This window comes from Columba livia, chromosome Z (genome assembly GCF_036013475.1).
Source record: "Columba livia isolate bColLiv1 breed racing homer chromosome Z, bColLiv1.pat.W.v2, whole genome shotgun sequence".
Classification (NCBI taxonomy): Eukaryota; Metazoa; Chordata; class Aves; order Columbiformes; family Columbidae; genus Columba; species Columba livia.
Genome location: NC_088642.1, coordinates 10775602 through 10794944, shown reverse-complemented (window position 1 = coordinate 10794944; position 19343 = coordinate 10775602). Strand labels below are relative to the sequence as shown.

The following is a 19343-nucleotide window of genomic DNA, read 5'->3' as shown; positions in this document are numbered from 1 at the left end:
CATCTCTTGATATAGAGGGCAACCCCTCCACCCTTCCTTCCTTGCCTGTCCCTTCTGAACAGCCTGTAGCCACTGATAACCTCATTCCCATAATGGGATTTGTCCCATCAAGTTTCAGTAATGGCCGCTAGATAGTTACTAGGGTCCCTCTCCTCCTTCCAACATGTCTGTCTGCAACTGGAAGGATAGAGGCAAAAATAACCTGTGGTCCAGGTTCCTTTAAGAATCATATCCAGGTTTCTTCTGATCTCCCTTGGACTAGGTGTTGCAGCTGCATTGCCACCCACATGGAAGAGCAGTAATGGGTAACAGTCGAAGGGCAGAACCAGGCTAGGAAGTTTCCTAGTGATGTCCTTAACCCAGGCCCCAGGGAGCCAGCAGAATTCCCTAAGAGAAGGGTCTGTCCAGCATATTATAGACCCTTTGTTCCCCTCAGAATGGAGTCACCCACAACTATAAACTGTCTTTCCTTCCTTGTGGAGAAGGCTGTGATACGACGGTTATGTCTTTCTGTCCTTGACAACACCTCTGGTGTAGGTGGACCCGGTTGGCTGACCTTCCACATCCAGAGCCTCATACATGTTGCACAGAGGCACCTGGGAAGGCAAGATGGGCAAGGAGGGGGCTTATCTGCCACCCTGAGCACAGACTTGCCTCCATTCACTCCTTTCCTTGAAGTTACTTTCTGCCTGGTGAGGGGAAGACACAGGATCCCCTTGATCTTGGTAGTTTTGTTGTTGTTTTTGTTGTTGTTGTTGGTTGGTTGCTAATGTGTTTGTTTGTTTGTTTGTTTTCTGGTGGATGTTCCTGTTTCTGTCTCGGTGAGGTCAGAGCATGGTTCCAACAGTCTTATCTTTCTGTCAGGTACCCTGATGTTCCTTAACCTGTCCACTTCCTCTTGAAGCTCTGCCACCAAGCTGAACAGATCATCTGCTTGGTCACACCTCATACCATTATTCTTATCACTGCCATCAGATACTGATGAAAGGCTCTGGCATGCCTGGCAGCCTGAGACCTAGATGAGTGCATGTTTTTGTGGGAGCTATCCCTGGGTAATTCCCTGCTCCAGTGCTGTCTCCTGCCCACAGCCTGCAGGGAAATACCTGCATGTGCTCCTACAGCACCTCCTCCTGCCCTTGTCTGGGTGCTTGCTGGGCCTTTTCTCACAATTTTTTCTTAATTTCTTGCTGCCAGGACCCATTTCCCCAGAGGCACCCACAGTGTTGCTGACAGGACGGGCTGTACCCTGTTGGGAGGGCTACTGCATAACCAGCCAGGGACAGCACCAGCCTCTCTTCACAGAGACCCTGCTGAGAACCCTGAGGAGGGATGGGCACCAATGGGCACTGATGCTGATCAGGACCTGCTGCTGCCCCTTGCATGTCCCCCCACATCCCTGGGGAGAGAGTAGGTGCAGGCAGGTGTTGACAAGACACTGCTGTAGGGCCAGCGCAGCCAGCAGGGCAGCCTTGCCCTGGCAATGCCAGGACATGAGCAGCTGATGTGTTTTGAGCTCAGCCTTCACTCCCCATGCTGAATAATGAGCAGTGATTTCTCATTTCACCACCTCAAGGTGCTTTGTGGGTGGCTCATCTGTGGGTGTGATGGGAGCACTCTGGCGTGGGCTTGGGCAGGTGAAACAGGGATGTTTTCACAAAATCACAGAACGTTTGGGGTTGGAAGGGACATCTGGAGATCATCTTATCCAACTCACCTGCCAAAGCAGGTTCACCAGAGCAGATTGCACAGTAAAGTGTCCAGGCAGATTTTGAATATCTCCAGAGAAGGAGACTCCACAACCTCTCTGGACAGCCTGTTCCTTGGCTCTGGCACCCAAGGTGAAGAAGTTTCTCCTCGTATTCAGATGGACCCTCCTACGCTTCAGTCTGTGCCTGTCACCTCTCATCCTATCACCGGACACCACTTAAAAGAGTATGGTCCCATCCTCTTGACACCCAGCCTTGAGATATTTATCAGCATTAACAAGATCCCCTCTCAGCTTCTCTTCTCCAGGCTGAACAGACCCAGCTCTCTCAGTCTCTCCTCATAAGAAAGGTGCTTCAAAGCCCACATCATCTTTGTAGCCCACTGCTGGGCTTAAGACCTACCACTTGATCTGTGGGGAAAGAGGAGTGAGGCACAACTGAGAAGGTTATGGAGGTGATTGTGAGTGCAGGACTACAAGGCAGACAGCAAAAAGGCTGGACCAAGGCACCCAGGAGACCCCATCAAGCCTGGACATGCTTCCTGTAGGCAGATAGGACAGGAGCAGCCCTGTGGCTGGTGGGATGCTTTCTTTCCAAAGAGGAAGTTTCTTGCACCACATATGATTTTGTTACTGGCTGTTTCATTTCTGTGTCTGCACCTCTCCTGAGCTGGGCTGAGCAGAGACCTTTCCCAGGCAGCTCAGACTGAGTCCCACCTGGAGACTTCGTGCCAGCATGGTCCTGCGAGGGCTGGCTCTGGCCTTTCTCCTGGTCCTTGCCCCTCTGCTGCTTGCACGGGGACAGAATGACCTTGGTCCCAAGGACTCTGGTGGACCCATGGAAGCAGGTAAGAGTGGGATGCACCTCTCTCTTACAGAAAAGGTTTTGCTATTCTCTCCCTGTACATTTGCTGTGCACCTTTAGCCCATTCAGCCTACAGTGGCTGTGTTGGGGAGGGCTGAGCCTGGAGTCTGCATCGGTCCCAAGACATGTGGGCATCCATTGTGTTGTGTTGGGGTGAAGCTTTGTTTGGGGATGAAAGGCAACTAGCCTCGATGTGCTGGGGAAACCTCCATGACCACAGGAGCTGCAATGTCCCTCCGGTGTGCAGGAGGTAGCCTTTTCTTGTTACATGGTGAGTAGATGAAGTTGGGGTATGTGGCGTTCCTAGGGTGATCTGGGCAGCGTCCCTATTGCAGAGGAAGGTGGTAACGGTGTTCAGCAAAGACATGAGGAGCTGTAAGATCCCTGTGTCAGCTGGGGCTCCTGCTATCTTCTGTAGTCTCTGGGGTTGGAGGAGCTGTAGTTTGGTGGGATTGTTCTTTAACAACATTGTTCTTTCTCCATGCCAGGTGAGGGGGCACCTCCTGGGTCTCTGCTGGGCTCTTCCTATGGAGAATGTGGGTTTTCCTATAGAGACTGTGTGTTGTGCCCTGGGATTGACAGTGCCTGTCGAGGTCCCAATGGGGCACAGCAGGAGCGGCTGCTCTTTGCACCATGGGCTAGGGGGCCTGAGACATGAGTCATTGCCTCTGCAGGGAAATGGGAGCAGAAGTGGGTTCCCAAGTCTTTGGATGGGTCATGAGTCATGCTAACCATCTCTCGTGACTGGAGGGATGCTACCCTTCCAGCAATGGGCAGCCTTCCGCTATCCAGGGCAGGATAGACCCTGTTTCCCTCACTCAGCAGCAGCTCCTGCCCCTTCCTCTATTCACAGCTCTCCCTTTCTTGGCCTGAGGAGTCCCAGCTGGAGGAGGCTGCCATGGGCATGGTAGAGGTGTTAGCTTTGAGCAGTTGCGGGAGATTTCTTGCATCTGTGTCTGAGGAAGAGCTGTGTGGCACTGAATTGAAGTGCTGACCAGTATCTTTGACTGTGCTGCTGGTGTCTGCATCACTGAAGGAGGAATTTGGGGTCTGGATTATGGATAGCCCAGCAGAGCTGCAAGCAGGGGCAGAGCTTCCCTCCACCTGCAGCAAGAAGAAATGCCTGATGACAAGACAAATCCATGCAAAGAGGGCTTTATCTGCAATCAGTGCCCTTCAAGTGTCATCAAGGAATCATTTCTGCTGTAGACGTGTGCTTTTTTTCACTTTGTCTTTATGTCCTGTGTCCTTGCCATTCAAGGATCGCCATCAAAGTCTGAATGACCCACATGCATTTTCTAGACCAAACCTAGAAAACAAAGACTCTTGTTACTTGCTGACACTGCGGGTGTCCCAGTTCCGCTCACCTTCTGCTCCCCACCGAGGTCTGCACGAGGCGGCCTCGTGCTGACACTTGCTATGTCCCCTCTTGTGCCTTGGCCTTGCCAGCTGTTTCCTCATGGGCTCTTGTTGATTTCTACTCCCTTAGGAGTGCAACCTGCCTGTCACTGTGTCCTCTTGCATTGTAGGTCATCGTCAGCCTCCTGACTGAGCTAGGCTGTGCTCTTACTGCATCCTCTGTCCTCATTCTGTGTAAAGGGGTTTCTGCCTGTCCTTTGAGGCTGTAGAGCATCTCAGGGACAGCCAGCCTTTAGGATCTGTTTCCTCACAAATGCCAGCAGGAAAAAAAGTTCCATTGCACAGGTGGAAATCTGTTCTTTGCAGTGTGGTTCATTTTCTGTCATCAGAGGCATTTTTCCCCTGCTGGCTGGTGTCCCTGGTCAAATGCTTGGTGCTGAGCGCGTAGCCCCAACACATCTGGGTAGGCAAGGATCCTGGATATCACCCTGGGGCAGGACTGTGAGGGTGTGTGAGCTCCTTCAGGGGCATTTAACAATGGGATGGGGGAAGATGTGTGGTGGGGATGCCTAAATAGGCACAGTCTGAGTCAAGGGTTTCAGTTTTGTCAAGGCTTTAGGTGTCCATGAGGTGCATGATCTAAGGGTACTGAGAGGGATCCACGTCTGGGAGAAGTTTTTTCCTGTCTGGACAACATAGGTGGTCTCAAAGAATGGGGGTGGTGGCCACTGTTCTTTGTGGTGGAGAGCCAGAGTGCAGGGTAGAGAAGATGGCTTGAAAACCAGCTACCAGATAAGGGAAGTGTGGTGATACCCATTTTCCTGTGTAAGGGAGTGCAACCGCAGAAGCACTGGTGGTATCAAGTGGGCAGTTGTAGAGATGCATGTAGCTGAAGAGAGGTGTTCCATCCTGATCGAGGAGATGCCATCTCCTACCCCGATGTCTTCTCATGACTTGGTTTGCACTGAATGAGCAATTCTGGGTGACATGTCTACCAGGCCAGGGGAAGGCAGGCTCATTTTGGGTGAAGTCCACAGAAAAGGCTGGGTGCATAGAGTAGGGTGTTAGCTTTGAGGCCAGGATGTTGGTACTGCCAGGTGCCTCATGGGACCAAGTCAGGAGGGTGTGCAATGGGACTCTGTGGGGCTGGTGCACTCCCACAGGCCCTATCTTTATGGAAGAGAGTGCAGGAAAGAGCAGCATCCTCCAGACAGCTGGATCCCGCTGGTTGGGATCCCCCCACCCATGTGGGTTACTGCAGGCAACCCTCTTACACTGCACCTGAGGCTGCAAGGAGGGTTAATGCACCCCGGGTCTGGGGGCTCATCTTGGGAGGTGCTCATCTCTGCCACCCCTCTGAGTGAGGAGGACCAGGACCCCTCTGGATGAGGCCTCCTCACCCCTGAGGATGCTGCCAGAGTGCAGTGATCCTCAAGGCTTTCCCTCATGGCCTCCGCACACAGGTGGATGTAAAGCTCCCTCCAAGTGGGACCCCAAGCTGCAGTTTACCCCAAACCAGAGCAGCTACGCCGTGAACGATTTGGTGCAGCTGAGCTGTGCTGGGGAGTATGTGCCATCGGTCCCCCAGATCAGATGCATTTCCAGCGGGATGCAGACCTTGTGGAATGAGACAGCCACCTGCGAGGGTAAGCACAGCCCCGTGTCACCCTGGACCCAGGGTCCTGAGCTGACATCAGACCCTCCATGACATTGTTATTCCTCAGCACCTCCTGGATGACAGTCCAGGAACAGGGGACCTGGATGCCTCAGCTTTCCCGCTGTCCTGACAGTGCCGGGGCACCTTTTATCTCAGCACCTTGTCTCACTGCCTGTCCCTGCAGCAGCCAGGGCAGCAGAGTGTGGACACTCATTCTTGGCACAACCGAGAGCAACACTCAGTCAGCGACAGGTGGGTGAGGAGCACAGTGGCAGTTGCAGTAAGTTCTGCTGCGGAGCACGGATCAAGGAGAGAAGAGGGCAGACCTGGCACCAGGCAAATCTGTGGACAGGCAGAGGGACCACCCAGAAACCGACTGATCATGCAAGACAGACTGATGTGGTGGGGGCATTGCCAGGATATTTAAACAGTCCCTAAAGAGCGCAGGTGACCAGGAGTGCAGTCAAACAGACGCAGTGAACAGGGCCAACAAACAGGGGTGAGACAGTTATGGCAGCACTTTGAACAGAAGGGTGAGCAGCAAGGGCGAGCGGGGAGGACCCTGCCACTTCAAACATGCTACAACCCGCTAGCAAGGAGCTAAGTACAGCAGGAGGCATGGTATCCACCCGGAGAAGAGCAGTACCTTCAGCGTCCCTCATGGTCACTCTGACTGCAAGAACTGATGCAGCCACCCAAACTGAGCTTAGGACAGAAGATGTAGCTGTCCAGGTCCCAGGCTGCAGAGTGTGACTGAGTTTCTGCTTGGAGACTGATGGCAGCAGTGAACTCACCTGTGGGTGATGTGCCCAAGTAAAGGAGCTGCTCAGCCTCGTGACAGAGCTTTGAGAGGTGGTGTCCAGGCTGAGTAGCATCAGAATCAGAAAAGGAGATTGACTGGTGGACTTGCAGTCTACCATCCCTGATGCGGGAGCAGAAACCAGCCATGGCACCATACACAAAGAACACGCTACTCTCTTGGCACCAGGCTGTGAGGGGTGAGCCAGAAGATGGGGTAGAGTGGAAATGTGTTACCGCTCAGGGCAGCAGGCAAACACACTCTCAGCCTTCCCCACCTCCCCAGATGCCTGTATACAACAGTTACAAGGCCCTGGAATTGGATGGGCAAGCAGCTGATGCTGCTGATGAAGACCTTTTAGGGAAGGAGGGGTCCTCTAGACAAACCACACCCCACGTGAAACCCAGCAAACCCATTAAAACCCCACATGTAAAGAGAAAAAGACAGGCAATTGTCATAGGCAAGTCCCTTCTTAAGGCAACAGAGGGCCTGATATCCCAACTTGACCCAACCCACATTGCTAAACAACTGGTACCATGAATTGAACTTCAGGGAACTTAATGGGAAAGTCGTTTCTTCTCCAGGTCTCCTAACATCTGATGGAATGCATCTCTCACAGAAGGGAAAAAAGGTGTTTGCTCAGGGGCTAGCAAAACTGATTGATAGGGCTTTAAACTAGATTGGAAGGGGGCAGTAGCAGACAGGTCAGCAAAGAGCAGTGGGATTCTACACCAAAGCTTGAGGAGGTGCTCAGCAACGAGATTCCTCAGACTGCGCCACGAGGTGAAGGGCATAATCAACCACACTTGAATTCCTTCTACACTGATGTACCCAGCATGAGGAACAAGCAAGATTAGCTAGAAGCCTTGGCCTGGTCCAAGAGATATGATATAAATGGCATTAGCAAAACCTGTCAGAATGAATCCTGTGACTGGTGTGCCATGATGGATGGCTAGAGGCTATTCAGAAGGGACAGGCAGGGCAGGGGAGGTGGAGGCTGTTACTGTATCTAGTGCAGGGTCTGGAATTTGTGGAGCTGGCAGTTGGTGATGGCAAAGCTGAGAGCCTCTGACTGAGGATTAAGAAACAGACAAATAAAGCGGATGTCATTGTGGGTGTCTACTACAGGCCAGCCAGCCAGGATGATGACACTGATTGGTATTCTTTAGGGAACTAAGTGAAATCTCCAAATCATCTGCCCTTGTCCTTACAGGGGACTTCAACTTGCCAGATGTCAACTAAGAATATCACATAGCTGGAACCAACAGGTCCAGAAGATTCTTGAAACATCTGGACAATAACTTGGTGCAGGTACTAAGCCATCCGACTAGGAAAGGTGCCTTTCTAGATTTGATTCTCACTAACACAGATGGTCTTGTGCTTACACGTGGTGACCAGTGGCTCCTTTGACCACAGCGACCATGAAGAAGTCAGTCTTAAAATCTTTGCTAATTTGAGGAAAATTGCCAGCAAGACCTTAACAGTAAATATGAGGAGAGCAGAACTCAGGCTGCTCAGATTAATACTTAGTAAGATTCCCTGGGACGAAGCTTTTGAAGGTTTTGGGGTCCATCAGTGTTGGTCGCTTTTTAAGTGTCACCTACTAAGAGCACAGGACCAAGCCATTCCAAAATGCCAAAAATCTAGCAGGTGAGGTAAAAAAAACCATCTTGGTTGAGCAGAGTTCTTCTTGAAATACAGCAAAAAAAGAAATTACATGATCAGTCGAAGCAAGGTCAGGCATCATGGGAGGACTACAGAGATGCTGTTCGCCATTGTAGGGAGGAAATAAATGCTGCCTATTGAAGCTGGCCAATACTGTGAAGAACAATAAAAAGGCTTTTAAAAATATGTTAATGACAAAAGGCATACTAGAACTAACATCGGCCCATTAGTTGTTGAGCATGGTCACCTTATTAACAGGGACACAGACAAAACTGAGATGTTTAATGCTTTCTTCACCTCAGTCTTCAACACCGATGTTGGGGACCACCATAACCTTGGGCTGGAAAACCGTGGCTGTAAGAACAATAAACTCCCAATCAATCTGGAACTTGTACGGGGTCTGCTACTACAGCTGGATCTCTGCAAGTCAGTTGGGCCTGATGGGATTCATCCAAGGGTGCTTAAAGAGCTGGCTGACCTCACAGCAATACCTCTCTCCATGATTTTTCAATGCTCTTGGAAATATGGAGAAGCCACAGTTCACTGGAAGCTTGCAGACATTGTCCCAATCTACAAGAAGGGCAACAGGGATGACCCTGGCAACTACAGGCTGGTCAGCCTCATTTCTGTTCCTGGCAAAATCATGGAGAACATTGTTCTGGGAGTTACTGAAAAACATCTGAACGACAATGCAGTCGTTGGTCCCAGCCAGCACGGGTTCATGAGGGGAAAGACTTGCCTGACAATCTTAATTTCATTCTATGACAAGGTGACCCACTTAGCTGACGAAGGGAAGCCTGTCAACGTGATCTTTTTGGAGTTCAGTGAAGCCTTTGCTACCGTCTCTCACAGTATCCTTCTGGACAAGATGTCCAGCATACAGCTGGCTAAATGCACAGTGCAGTGCGTGAACAATTGGCTGACAGGCCGGTCTCAGAGGGTTCTCGTGAATGGGGTTGTGTTGGGCTGGTGACGAGTCACTAGTGGGTTCCACAGGGAACCATCTTAGGGCCAGCACTCTTCAATGTCTCTCAGGACTTGAGGGATTACTTAGCAAGTTTGCTGATGACATAGAATTGAGGGTAGCTGTTGACACTCTGGAGGGCAGAAAGGGCCTGCAAAGGAATCTGAGCAATTTGGAGAACTGCGCAATCACCAACCACATAAAGTTCAACAAGAGCAAGTGCCAGATTTTGCACCTGGGACACGGCAACCTGGATGTACATCCAGACTCGGGGAGGAGATGCTGGAATGCAGATCCATGGAGAAGGATCTGGGCGTTCTGGTTGATGACAAGTTGAACATGAGCTAACAGTGGCCCAGGCAGCCAAGAGGGCCAGCTGTGTCCTGGGTACATCCAGCACAGCATTGCCAGCCGGGCAGGGAGGTGATTGTCCCGCTCTGCTCTGCACTGCTGCGGCCTCACCTGGAGCACTGTGTGCAGGGCTGGGCAACACAGGGTAAAAAAAGATATAAAGCTACTGGAGAGTGTCCAGAAGAGGCTACGAAGTTGGTGAACAAAGCCATATAAGGAGTGGCTTGGCTTGTTCAGCCTGGAGAAGAGGAGACTGAGAGGAAACCTCATCACGGTCTACAGCTTCCTCAAAAGGGGAGGAGGAAGTACAGCCACCGAACTCTTCTCTTTAGTGAGCAATGACAGAACCTGAGGAAATGGCAAGAAGATGTGCCAGGGGAGGTTCAGCTTGGACATTAGGAAAACGTTCTTCACCAAGAGGGTGTTGTACACTGGAACAGGCTCCCCAGGGAGATGTCATGGCCCTAAGACTGACAGTGTTCAAGGAGAGACTGGACAACACCCTCAGACACATGGTGTGAACTGTGAGGTTGTCAAATGCAGGGACAGGAGTAAGACTCAATGATCCTTGTGGGTTCCTTCCAATTCAGGACATTCTGTGATTCTACAATTCTTACAGACATGTCTGCAGCCCAGTGCTCAGGGGAGTTAGACAGGGAGAGAGAACTTCCCTGCTTGATGCCTGTGCCCTCTTGGTCTGAGCATGCAAAAATGCATGCTGACCTGCTGCCTGCACCTCAGCTCTGACAGGGTAGTTGGGAAGGATGCACCATGATGGAATAAGCCTCTCTTCAAGGAATGAGAAAGACACCAGAGTTCTTTAGCATGGATGAGGTTGAAGAGGGAACATCTCAGGGAGGGTGACAGACACTGGAACAGGCTGCCCAGGGAGGTTGTGGAGTCTCCTGCTCTGGAGGCATTCAAGACCTGCCTGGATGCCTTCCTGTGTAACTTCATCTGGGTGTTCCTGCTCTGGCAGGGGAATTGGACTAGATGAACTTTCGAGGTCCCTTCCAATTCCTGACATTCTGTGATTCTGTGATCCTAGAGCCTGGAGGGATCTGAGGCAGTGTTTCAGGGTCTTTTGCAAAACCTGTGGTAGGGAAGTTGGCAAGTCCAAAGGAAGGAAAGAAGGTATCTCCTCATGCAGGATGGTGTTCCCCTGTGTCAGCATTGTGGAGACCACGGCTGCATGAGGTGCCTCCTCTGGAGACCTGTCACCCAAGTGTTTCTCTGATTCCACAGCAAGGTGAAGGGCAACCTGAGCCAGGGACGGTGGTGGGTCTTAATGAGTGGCTGAATGGTGTCTCCTGGTGCAGAGGGGATTGTCCCAGGTAACTCCCTGCTGCAGGGTGTAGTGAAAAGCTGGACACAGGGGTGGATGGAGGAAGCTCATGGATCAGTATTGGTTTTTACTTTGGGTGCACAAGTATAATCCCCTCCCAACAAGCCTTGCTGAGGAGTCATGTCCCAGAAGATGAGTGTGTCACCTTCCCCCTCCCTTCAGTGGCTAGAGGGGTTGCTGCGGATTGCAGGTAGCCCACCACCTGTCCTTGCCCAAACTCACCACCTCCCAGCCCAACTAACATCCACTTTCACCTCTGACAGAAACATGTCAAAGGCCCTTGTGGGACCCAAGACTCCAGCTGTCACCAGACCAGGAGAATTACAAGAAGAATGAAGAAGTGGTACTAAGCTGCCCTGAGGGTTTCCAGCCATCCTTCACCCATGTCAGGTGTTTGGGACAAGACCAGCCCATCAGCAACTGGAATCCTGTATACAGAGAGCTATGGCAGGAAAGGGACAGCAGAGGTAGCTGGATCAACATTCAGACCAGCGTGGAGTGCATTGGTAAGGGAAGCATCAGGAACTCTCCTGGCTGTCCCACTCTACCACAAACTGAATGATTTCTCATACAGAACCACCCACCCCTGCCCTGCTTTATCACCTCCCATCCCAATTAACATCCACTTTCACTTCTGCTAGAAATTTGCCAAAAACCTCACTGGGACTCAAGGCTCCAGCTGGCACCAGATAAGGAGAATTACAAGAAGAATGAAGAAGTGACGCTGAGCTGCCCCGAGGGATTCCAGCCACCCTTCACCCTTGTCAAATGTGGGGAGAAAGTCCAGTCTGTCAGTCGCGGGCAACCTGTATACAGAGGCCCATGGCTGGGGAAGGACAGCAGAGGTAGCTGGATCTCCATTCAATCGGACGTGGAGTGCCTCGGTAAGAAGGGCATCAGGAGCTCTCCTGGCTGCCCCGCTCTGCCCTTCCTGAGCAGAGGAGAGCAGGCTGTGTGTGCACAGGAGATTTTGGGTGCTCTGCCTGCCTGGGGAAATGGCAGGTGCTGCTGAAGGCCACGTTGAGGCATCCCCTAAGCCTGCCCTTTGCTTGTCCCAGGGATCCAGCAGAGCCTTGGTGGGGATGTGTCTGGTGCCAGGCTCGGTCCCTGAGGGTCCCGCCAGGAAGGGTCTGTGGGATCAGTGTTGGGACAGTGGCCAGAGCTGCCCATACCAGGCCAGGGCAGAGTGCTGGGTATGCAGGGCTCCTGTCTGATTCACAGGTGGGTAGGAGGTTGGTGGTGGAGGTGCGTGGTGCCATGGGGCTCCCTGAGGGCATCTGGCAACAGCATGTGAACAATGGAGAGAATTTTAAGTGCTGGGCAGTGCACAACTATGTGTAGTGGCACTTCTGGTCTGCATGGCATCATGATTTTGGCAGGAGGACTGCAGATTGCAGGGCTCTGATTTCCATGTGCTCATCTCCCCTACTGGTCTCTGCTGCATTCTACCACTAGAGGAGATGGCTTTTGGGTCCAGGCTTTATTGTCTTCTCAGAAGGCCCTAGGGTGTTGTGATCCTCTAAGAGGGAGGCCAGAGAGAACTTGTGTTGTTGTGGGAAGCCCTGTAAAACATGCTTAAAGTCAGGAATTAGCTGTCCTCTGGCACTGCCTGGCTTGCCACATGGCCTGTGACCCCTCAGGCCAGACCATAAAGAGACGTCTCGAGGCTGGCTTCCTGCAGACAGCTGTGAGCATGGAGAGTGTGGGGATGTGAGTGGTAGGGGAAAGGGATGCTTCTCCTGTGGATCCTTGTGCAGGGCCTTTGGAGGCAGCCCCATGCATGGCCTGAGCTCTCAGGGTGTCCTGTACAGTCTCCTTGTAGTCTGTTGCCAGCCCTTAATGTTGCAGGTGTCCGGCCTCAACTGAGCGGCCTGTGAGTCCCGAAGGCTGAATGTTGAGCTCTCCATCCCTATGCAGCTTGGAGCACTGCATGGTGTTTCTGGTGTCTGAAGCTCCAGCCCCTCCTGGCCTCCCCTGGGGGGAATGAGCATGGGGTCCTTTTCGCCCTCATTCTCTTGCCAGGGACATGGTACAGGAGGGCAGCTCCTTGTGGTGTCCCACAGCTCCATCCCTCACCCTGATGTGCCAGGGAAGGAGATCTCCTGCTCCGTGCCCTGGCATGCCTGGCAAGACCACCTTCTGCCCTGCTGACACCTTTCCGTCTTGTTGTTGCAGAGAAATGCCATAAGCCCCAGTGGGACCCCAGGTTTATCTTTGAGCAAGACCAGGTGTTCTATGATGTCAATGAAGAGGTGACGATGAAGTGCCCCGAAGGATACTGGTCTTCTACTACAGAGATAAAATGTATGAAGCTGAACCCAAGACAAGGCTCCACGACTTCTCGCAGCATCTGGTTGGTGAAGAATGTCACAGGCCGCTGGCACCCTGTAGAGGGGAACATGACCTGTGTGGGTGAGTGAACCAGCCACTCTCCTAGTGCTCTCAGTCTGTGCTCCGCAGGCAGAGGGGGCAGTGCTGCATGTGTTCTACAGCATTAGTGCTCTGTGCTTGGGGTGGTCCAGGCACTGAGTGAGCTTTCACTCCAGAGAAACCTACTGCTGACACATCCCAGGTTTGTGCCTGCACTGTTGGCAGCTGACGCGCCCTGCACAGTGCCAAGGGGGACAAGTCCTTTCCACTGTTCTGGGGCCCCAGGCAGCGTGCCCGGGCCAGCCAGGTGTGTCTCCCTGGACGAAAGGATGATAGCTCAGGAGCAGGAGAGCAGGGACAGCTTTGGCTGCCTGATTGTTGGCAAGGTCATGGGTGGTGTGAACGGGACCAGTCACCAGATCGGTTGCTGGCTCCAGGGTGGCAGCTGCAGAGAGGCCACAAGTGCTAGCTCTTACCCTCCCACAGTCACTGCAGCACCCAGAGTACCCTGGGAACGCTCCAGGTCCAGAGGAAGGTGCAGACACTGGCTGAGTGTAGTCTGGGAGAAGGCAGGTTGGCCTCGTCTGTGCTGTGCTGGGGACAGGCTAGTGAGGGAACAGTGGGGATGGCAGAGACTGGCTGCAAAGCTCAAAGAGGGAGGGAAGGAACTGATCATCTTGCAATCCTTTGTTCTCAGAGGTCCTCCAGGTTGTCCCTGGGACCTTGGAGATTTCCAGTACCAGCATCAAACTGAACTGGACCTGCAGGCTCCGTGATGCCTGCCAGAACATGAGGGCTATGTGCAGTTTGGCAGTGCCTTCCTCCCCTCCCTGTGAAGCTGAAGAGGTGAAGGGAGAGGAGATACTACAGGGCCAGGCAGGAACATTCACCTGTCCACCTCTGCAGCCCTTCACTGTCTACATTGTCACCATCTTACTGCCTCCCCGCACAATCCTGTACACACGACACTTCACGACAAAGGAAACAGGTATGTGTCCACTTACATGAAATGTAAAGGTGTGCTTGAGCTGGCAGCTCAGCCTGATCATCCACTACCTCTAGTGATGGTCTGGGATTGAGGCTGCTCAGAACGTGTGGGGCTCAGGAAAAGGAGCTGTGCAGGACCTTGGAGTGTGCTCTGTTCAATGTCTGTTCTCTCCCCCTTCTCACCACACTGTTGCTGCTCCTGTTGCTGCTGTGGCTCGCGCACCCTTTGTGGGGGACAGACCCTGCCTGGGGAGGCCCTTTGCAGCGTGTCCCCTGGGCCAGGAGCTGCCTGCACCCTGCTCTATGATCAGCCCCTTCTTGCTGACCCCATGCGTGACCTCATCCTGCTCTGCTTCCAGTGCCAGACAAACTGGAGAAGCTGTGGCTGGATCCCAGCACAGGGTTCCTCAGATGGAAGCCGCTGCCCTCCTGCAAAGGGGAGATCATTGGATACCAGGTACCAGGGGAACACGGATTCCCTGCGGTTCCCCTCACCTTGCCAGGCACCTCCCTGCCTGAGCTCTGTGCAGGCAGCCGGGGGAGGGGTGTGAGCCCTCCTCATGCAGGGTTCATCAGCTCTGCAGTGCTGGTGTTTCTGGTGGGGTCATGTCCCCTCCTGTCCCCAGCCATCAGTAGCAGCCGCTCTCTGTAGAGCTGCCCAGTGCTGGAGTGGGAGGTTGGTGCTGCTCCCCAACAGCTCCCTGTCCTTCCTCTAGCTGAACATCACATCCTGGAGAGCACATGATGGCAGCTTCCTTGAGTTCACGCAGGTGCTGGTGAACCAGTCTGTCACTCAGTACGCACCGCCTCATCAGGCACCTGGAAGCAAATACATGGTGACAGTGCAGGGCCTCACAGCAGCTGGTGCTGGGGCTGTGTCAGTCCTGGAATTTCAAAGCTTCTTCTCAGGTAAAGGTTGTTCTGCCATGGATCTGGTTGTGGTGGCCTCCCTGGGATCAAGCACTGAACCTGGAGCTGCTTCCAGAGCTGTGTGTACACTCATCCCATCCCCTTCAAGAGACAGACAGGGAGCGTGGGCAGCCTGACAGCCCAGCTCAGCAATGGGGCTGTGGGGCTGGGTGAGTCCTGCTGTGGGGGGTACATGGCCTGGTCCCCAGAGCAGCTGTCTCACTTCAGCCCCTCTTTGCGTTTGCAAGAGCAGAATGGGTGTCTCTGCTCTTCCACAGAAGAAGATGATACTCATCTCTGCTCTTGGGTGCATGGGGTCTCACAGTCAGAGAGCAGTAGGGCTGCTGAGCCTGGGTCTGTGTGTCCTCTTGCTGTGCATAGCCTGGTTGAGCGGGCTTCCCAACCCTCTGGTTGTGTATGGGAGCTGGGACAAGACACTGTGCTCCAGAGCCTCCCTCTGCCCTGCCCTGCCCTGGACAGCCCATGTGAGGGCAAGGGAAGGCTGTGCCTCACTGCCTGTTCCTGCAGCGAACAGGACAACGGAGCCTGGACACGTGTCTGCTCACATGCACACACCCAATGTCGAGGTCAGGGCCATTTCTGGCGCACAGTCCAGGCTGTGGCACTCACTCCTGGCTGTGTGTTAGTTGCAGGGGAGCCTCTGGGTCTATGGCCAGGGATGGCGGTCACAGTGGTGGTGGTGCTGTCGGTGTTGGTCCTCCTGTCTGCAGGGATCCTGTGGGCTGTGTTGTCCAGGTGAGTGGCAGGAGACTTGGAGTAGCTGCTCTGCCTCAGGCCATGCCATGCTGTGGGGTGGATGGGGATGGAGAAAATCACTTGTCTCTGGGTGCCAAGGATGCACCTGGCTGGTCTCACTTTGTCTTGTCTGACTGGGGCTAATGAGCATATTCCTTGGGGGGTGGGGGGGCAGGGACTGTGTGTGCTCAGAGACCCCATTCCTGTTTTTCTGTTGCTGCCATTGCTGCTGTCTCTCTGGGGTACCCATGAGACACTCCGGGGAGGGTATTCAGAGCCCCCCATGCCTCTGCCTCTGAGTTCAGTAAGGTGCTGGCCTGTGTCAGCCTCTCCGTTGACTCAGGACTGCCCTTTGCCTTCCTAGGAAAAAGAAGACCTTGCCCAAGAAAGCTGAGGAAGACCATTACACAGGTAGTGTCTCCACCATAGAGACAGCTGTAGGGCTGGGATTGGAGCTGTGTTGAGAGCAGGTCTGTACTGGGAGGGCCTGTCCCTCAGAAGGAATATCTGCAGGGCCTTTTGCTGAACTGTGGTGTCTGCAGGCAGCCCAGCTGGCCTTGGCTGACCTACCAGAGCAGTGTGTCCCACATGTGCTGTCTCTGGCTGAGAGCACCCTCCAATTGCCCCTTTCAGTGGCTCCTGCCTGGGGTCACCTCCTGGTGTCAGTGAGGGCTGGGAGCTGCCCCTCATTCTTGCTGTGCCCAGGGGATGCAGCAGCTCTGCCCAGCCCTGTTGTCCTGCCGGTGTGTGTCCCAGGGTGTCCTGCAGCCCCCAGCGCTGCTGCGGGCCTGGGTCTGCCCTGATACTTCTCCTGCAGCCCTGGGCCCTTCAGGCTCTTTCTGTCATGTCCCTGCAGAGCTCCAGCCCTATGAGAACCTCGATAATTACTGTGTGATCAAGGAAACTCTGCTGGGAGACGAAGATGCAGGTAGGAAATGGAGTGCCCAGCCAGTTCTCATGCAGGGCCTGGCAAGGGTGGAGAGGGGCAGTGGTGATGGCATGAGCTTCCCATGCTGCTGAGGGCACGCAGCAGCCTCTGCCCAGGGTGTTCTTGGTTTCTACAGGTAAAGGTGGCCTGGCTGGAAAGCCTTTGCCCCAGCCCTTGCCTGTCCTGGAGTCCTCACGGGACAGTCAGAGGAAGGAGAAGATGGAGCGGATGTTCAAGGCTTAGTGCTGATGGTGTTTCCATAGACCCTTCTCAAGTCTTGGTCCCCCACCACTGGAAGTAAGACCTGATATAGCTTGTGCTGGATTATTGTGGTTCCCTCAACTTTTCTCCCTCATCATGCTCCAGCATCCTCTGATACAGAACAGGAGCAGTGCAAGGCCTTATTCTGGTAGTCCTCCAGTGCTGTGGCAAAGCCATCTCACCTGCATCCTGGTGTCTGAAACTGTCCCATGAGATTGAAGCAGCTCTCTGGGTCTAAGCTCTACTTTTCGCATCTCCATGTGGATGTAGATGACCTGTGGTTGAAGTTGGCCCAACACTGCTGCCCTCGCAGCTGTTCTGTCGTATCCAGACAACCAATAAATTGTTCTTGCTTGCAGGGGCTGCCTGCCCCATGACAGCTCCCACCTGGTTCTTCCCTATTTTGTGTGTGAAAGTCCTGTCTCTCTGAATGAGGGACATCGTCCCATGAAAGAGGAGCCTGCACTAGGCTTTTCCAGCCCCCAGCAGCCCTGAGGAAACACATCTGAGAAGCCATGTGCTCCCAGCACAACACCTTGGGTTCCTACTTTGCCTCCTCCCCATCCTACAGGTAGCATGGTTTCAACTAGGCCTAGCTGGACCTCAGTGTCAGTCTGTGACCTCCTTCATGGATTTTGGTGCTTGTGTCCCATTTTGTGAGATGCAGTTGTCCCTGGCCCTGTTGGGAAATGTCCATTCTGCAGCCTTTAGGATCTGCCCCAGTGCAGCCTCCAGTAGCCACTGCCTCTCCCGCACTGAGGGATGTGGTGCCTGATGCAGCCTGGATGCTGAGGGACAGCCCAAATGCTGTCCTTCTTGAGGAATACACTGCTGTTATATGGAGCAATTGACCACTCTCTTCTCCGGTTCTGTGTGTCACCTGGGACATTTCACTTCCTTGTGTTGCCCTTGGGCACTCAGATTCCTGAGTTCCATGGGCTTGGATATGACATGCTCCTTATGGGATGTGCTTTTTATAAACCTGAACTCAGATTCATTGTCGTCTCTTGCTTCAGTGTCATCTGTCTCGCCTACCAAAACTCTGGCTAATTGCATGAAATTCCCTGACACTTTGTTCTCTTGGCTTGTGAATTTTGAGACTCCAGCGCTGTATTTCACCTTCTAAGAGCTGCAAGTTGTTCTTTTTCTTCCTACTAGCTGGTCATTTGCCTGAAGCCACTCAATCTCTGTAGCTGTGATGGTGTGCAACTCCTTTCACTCTTCTGCTGCTGTCTTTCATAGTTGATTCCTATCAATCTTAATATTTGTGCTGATCATGAGTATCCTCCAGGACCTCGGTGCCTTTTCACCCCTGTCCTGTATGAAGCATAGTGCACAGCTACTGGGGCACTGCACCTTTGAGTCTCTTTGGGAATCAAAGTTTTGGGATTGTTAAATGCAGCATCACTGCACATGTGAGGTTCCTCTGCCTGGAGAAGAAAGGACAGCCTGCAGGAGTACCTCTCGGTGGGGCAGGAGAAAAAAGTTAGCAAATCCTGGAGCAGCAGGTGCAGGAACAGCCTCCATTGGCAGGAGAATGTCCAGGGGAAGTCTGGGGATGTTTCTTTGAAGGGACAGGGACCAGGCTGGGCTATTCCACCTGGGGGATTCCAGGAAACCTTGGACCTTGAACACAAGATCTCTGTGCACTGAGAATAGAGAAGCAGCATCTCTGACACTGATGGATGTTCCTTCTCCAACGAGGAAGCCTCTTGACCTGGATGCTGTGGCTGTTTGGTTTCTGTGATTACACCTCTTGGAGGCACTCACACAGAGGTGTGCTGGGATGCAGTGTGTGGGGTGAGACCTTGATTCTGCCCCGGCAGTCAATGCAACACAGTCTTGCGATTGCAGGGTCAAGGCATTGTCCTGGTCTTTGCACATCTGCTGAGTGTCCAGGGATTGAAAGTGGCAACTGGAGAGCTGCCAGCTCCCTTGGTACCTGGTTTTGTGTTGTTGCCTTTTCTTGGGAATGCCAGAAACATCCTGGGTTGATGAGAGACCTCCAAAGTCTGCAAGTTGTGGCTTTTACATTTGCCATCCCAAAAGGCTGCATATCCTGCATGTCTTCTGAGTTCTGGAGACAAGTCCCCTTACTGACACCTGAAATTAACAGCTGAGTGACAGGTGCTTGTGCTGTACCTTTATTAGAACTGTTGAGGTTTAATCCCAGCCGGTAAGTAGGACCATGCAGCCACTTGCTCATTCCCCCACTCCCAAGTGGGATGGAGGGGGAGAATCAGAAAGTGAAAAAAAAAAAAAATCATGGGCTATGATAAAAACAGTTTAATAGGACATAAAAGGAAGTGAAATTAATAACTGTTCACCGCTTATGACACAAATAGCCTGTTTGTTCCAAAGCAGCAGCATTTGCCTCCCAGTCATTTCCAGTTTATATGATGAGCACCACGTCCCAGCACAA

The 19343-nt window shown here is 52.9% G+C and overlaps 1 protein-coding gene across 2 annotated transcripts; it reads left to right on the top strand.

The window, feature by feature from the left end:
* Window positions 1-2365: 2365 nt before the first annotated feature.
* Window positions 2366-17932, top strand: LOC102093450 (uncharacterized). Of its 2 annotated transcripts, XM_065046627.1 has the most exons (11): window positions 2366-2553; window positions 10974-11216; window positions 11352-11594; window positions 12886-13122; window positions 13778-14068; window positions 14427-14524; window positions 14784-14976; window positions 15624-15732; window positions 16097-16143; window positions 16589-16660; window positions 16797-17932. In XM_065046627.1, exons 1-11 carry the CDS (start codon window positions 2442-2444, stop codon window positions 16901-16903), a joined length of 1752 nt encoding a protein of 583 aa, XP_064902699.1. In that variant the 5' UTR covers window positions 2366-2441; the 3' UTR covers window positions 16904-17932. The 2 variants fall into 2 exon arrangements, with proteins under 2 accessions (XP_064902699.1, XP_064902700.1); XM_065046628.1 differs by lacking the exons at window positions 10974-11216; window positions 11352-11594.
* Window positions 17933-19343: the final 1411 nt, after the last annotated feature.

What these genes read in the sequence shown, in the direction of transcription:
- LOC102093450 (XM_065046627.1), top strand. Translation starts at nt 2,442, where the DNA reads ATGGTCCTGCGAGGGCTGGCTCTGGCCTTTCTCCTGGTCCTTGCCCCT. An exon ending in TGAGGAAGACCATTACACAG is followed by an intron (nt 16,144 to 16,588) that starts GTAGTGTCTCCA and finishes ATGTCCCTGCAG; the next exon opens with AGCTCCAGCCCTATGAGAAC. An exon ending in GCTGGGAGACGAAGATGCAG is followed by an intron (nt 16,661 to 16,796) that starts GTAGGAAATGGA and finishes TGGTTTCTACAG; the next exon opens with GTAAAGGTGGCCTGGCTGGA.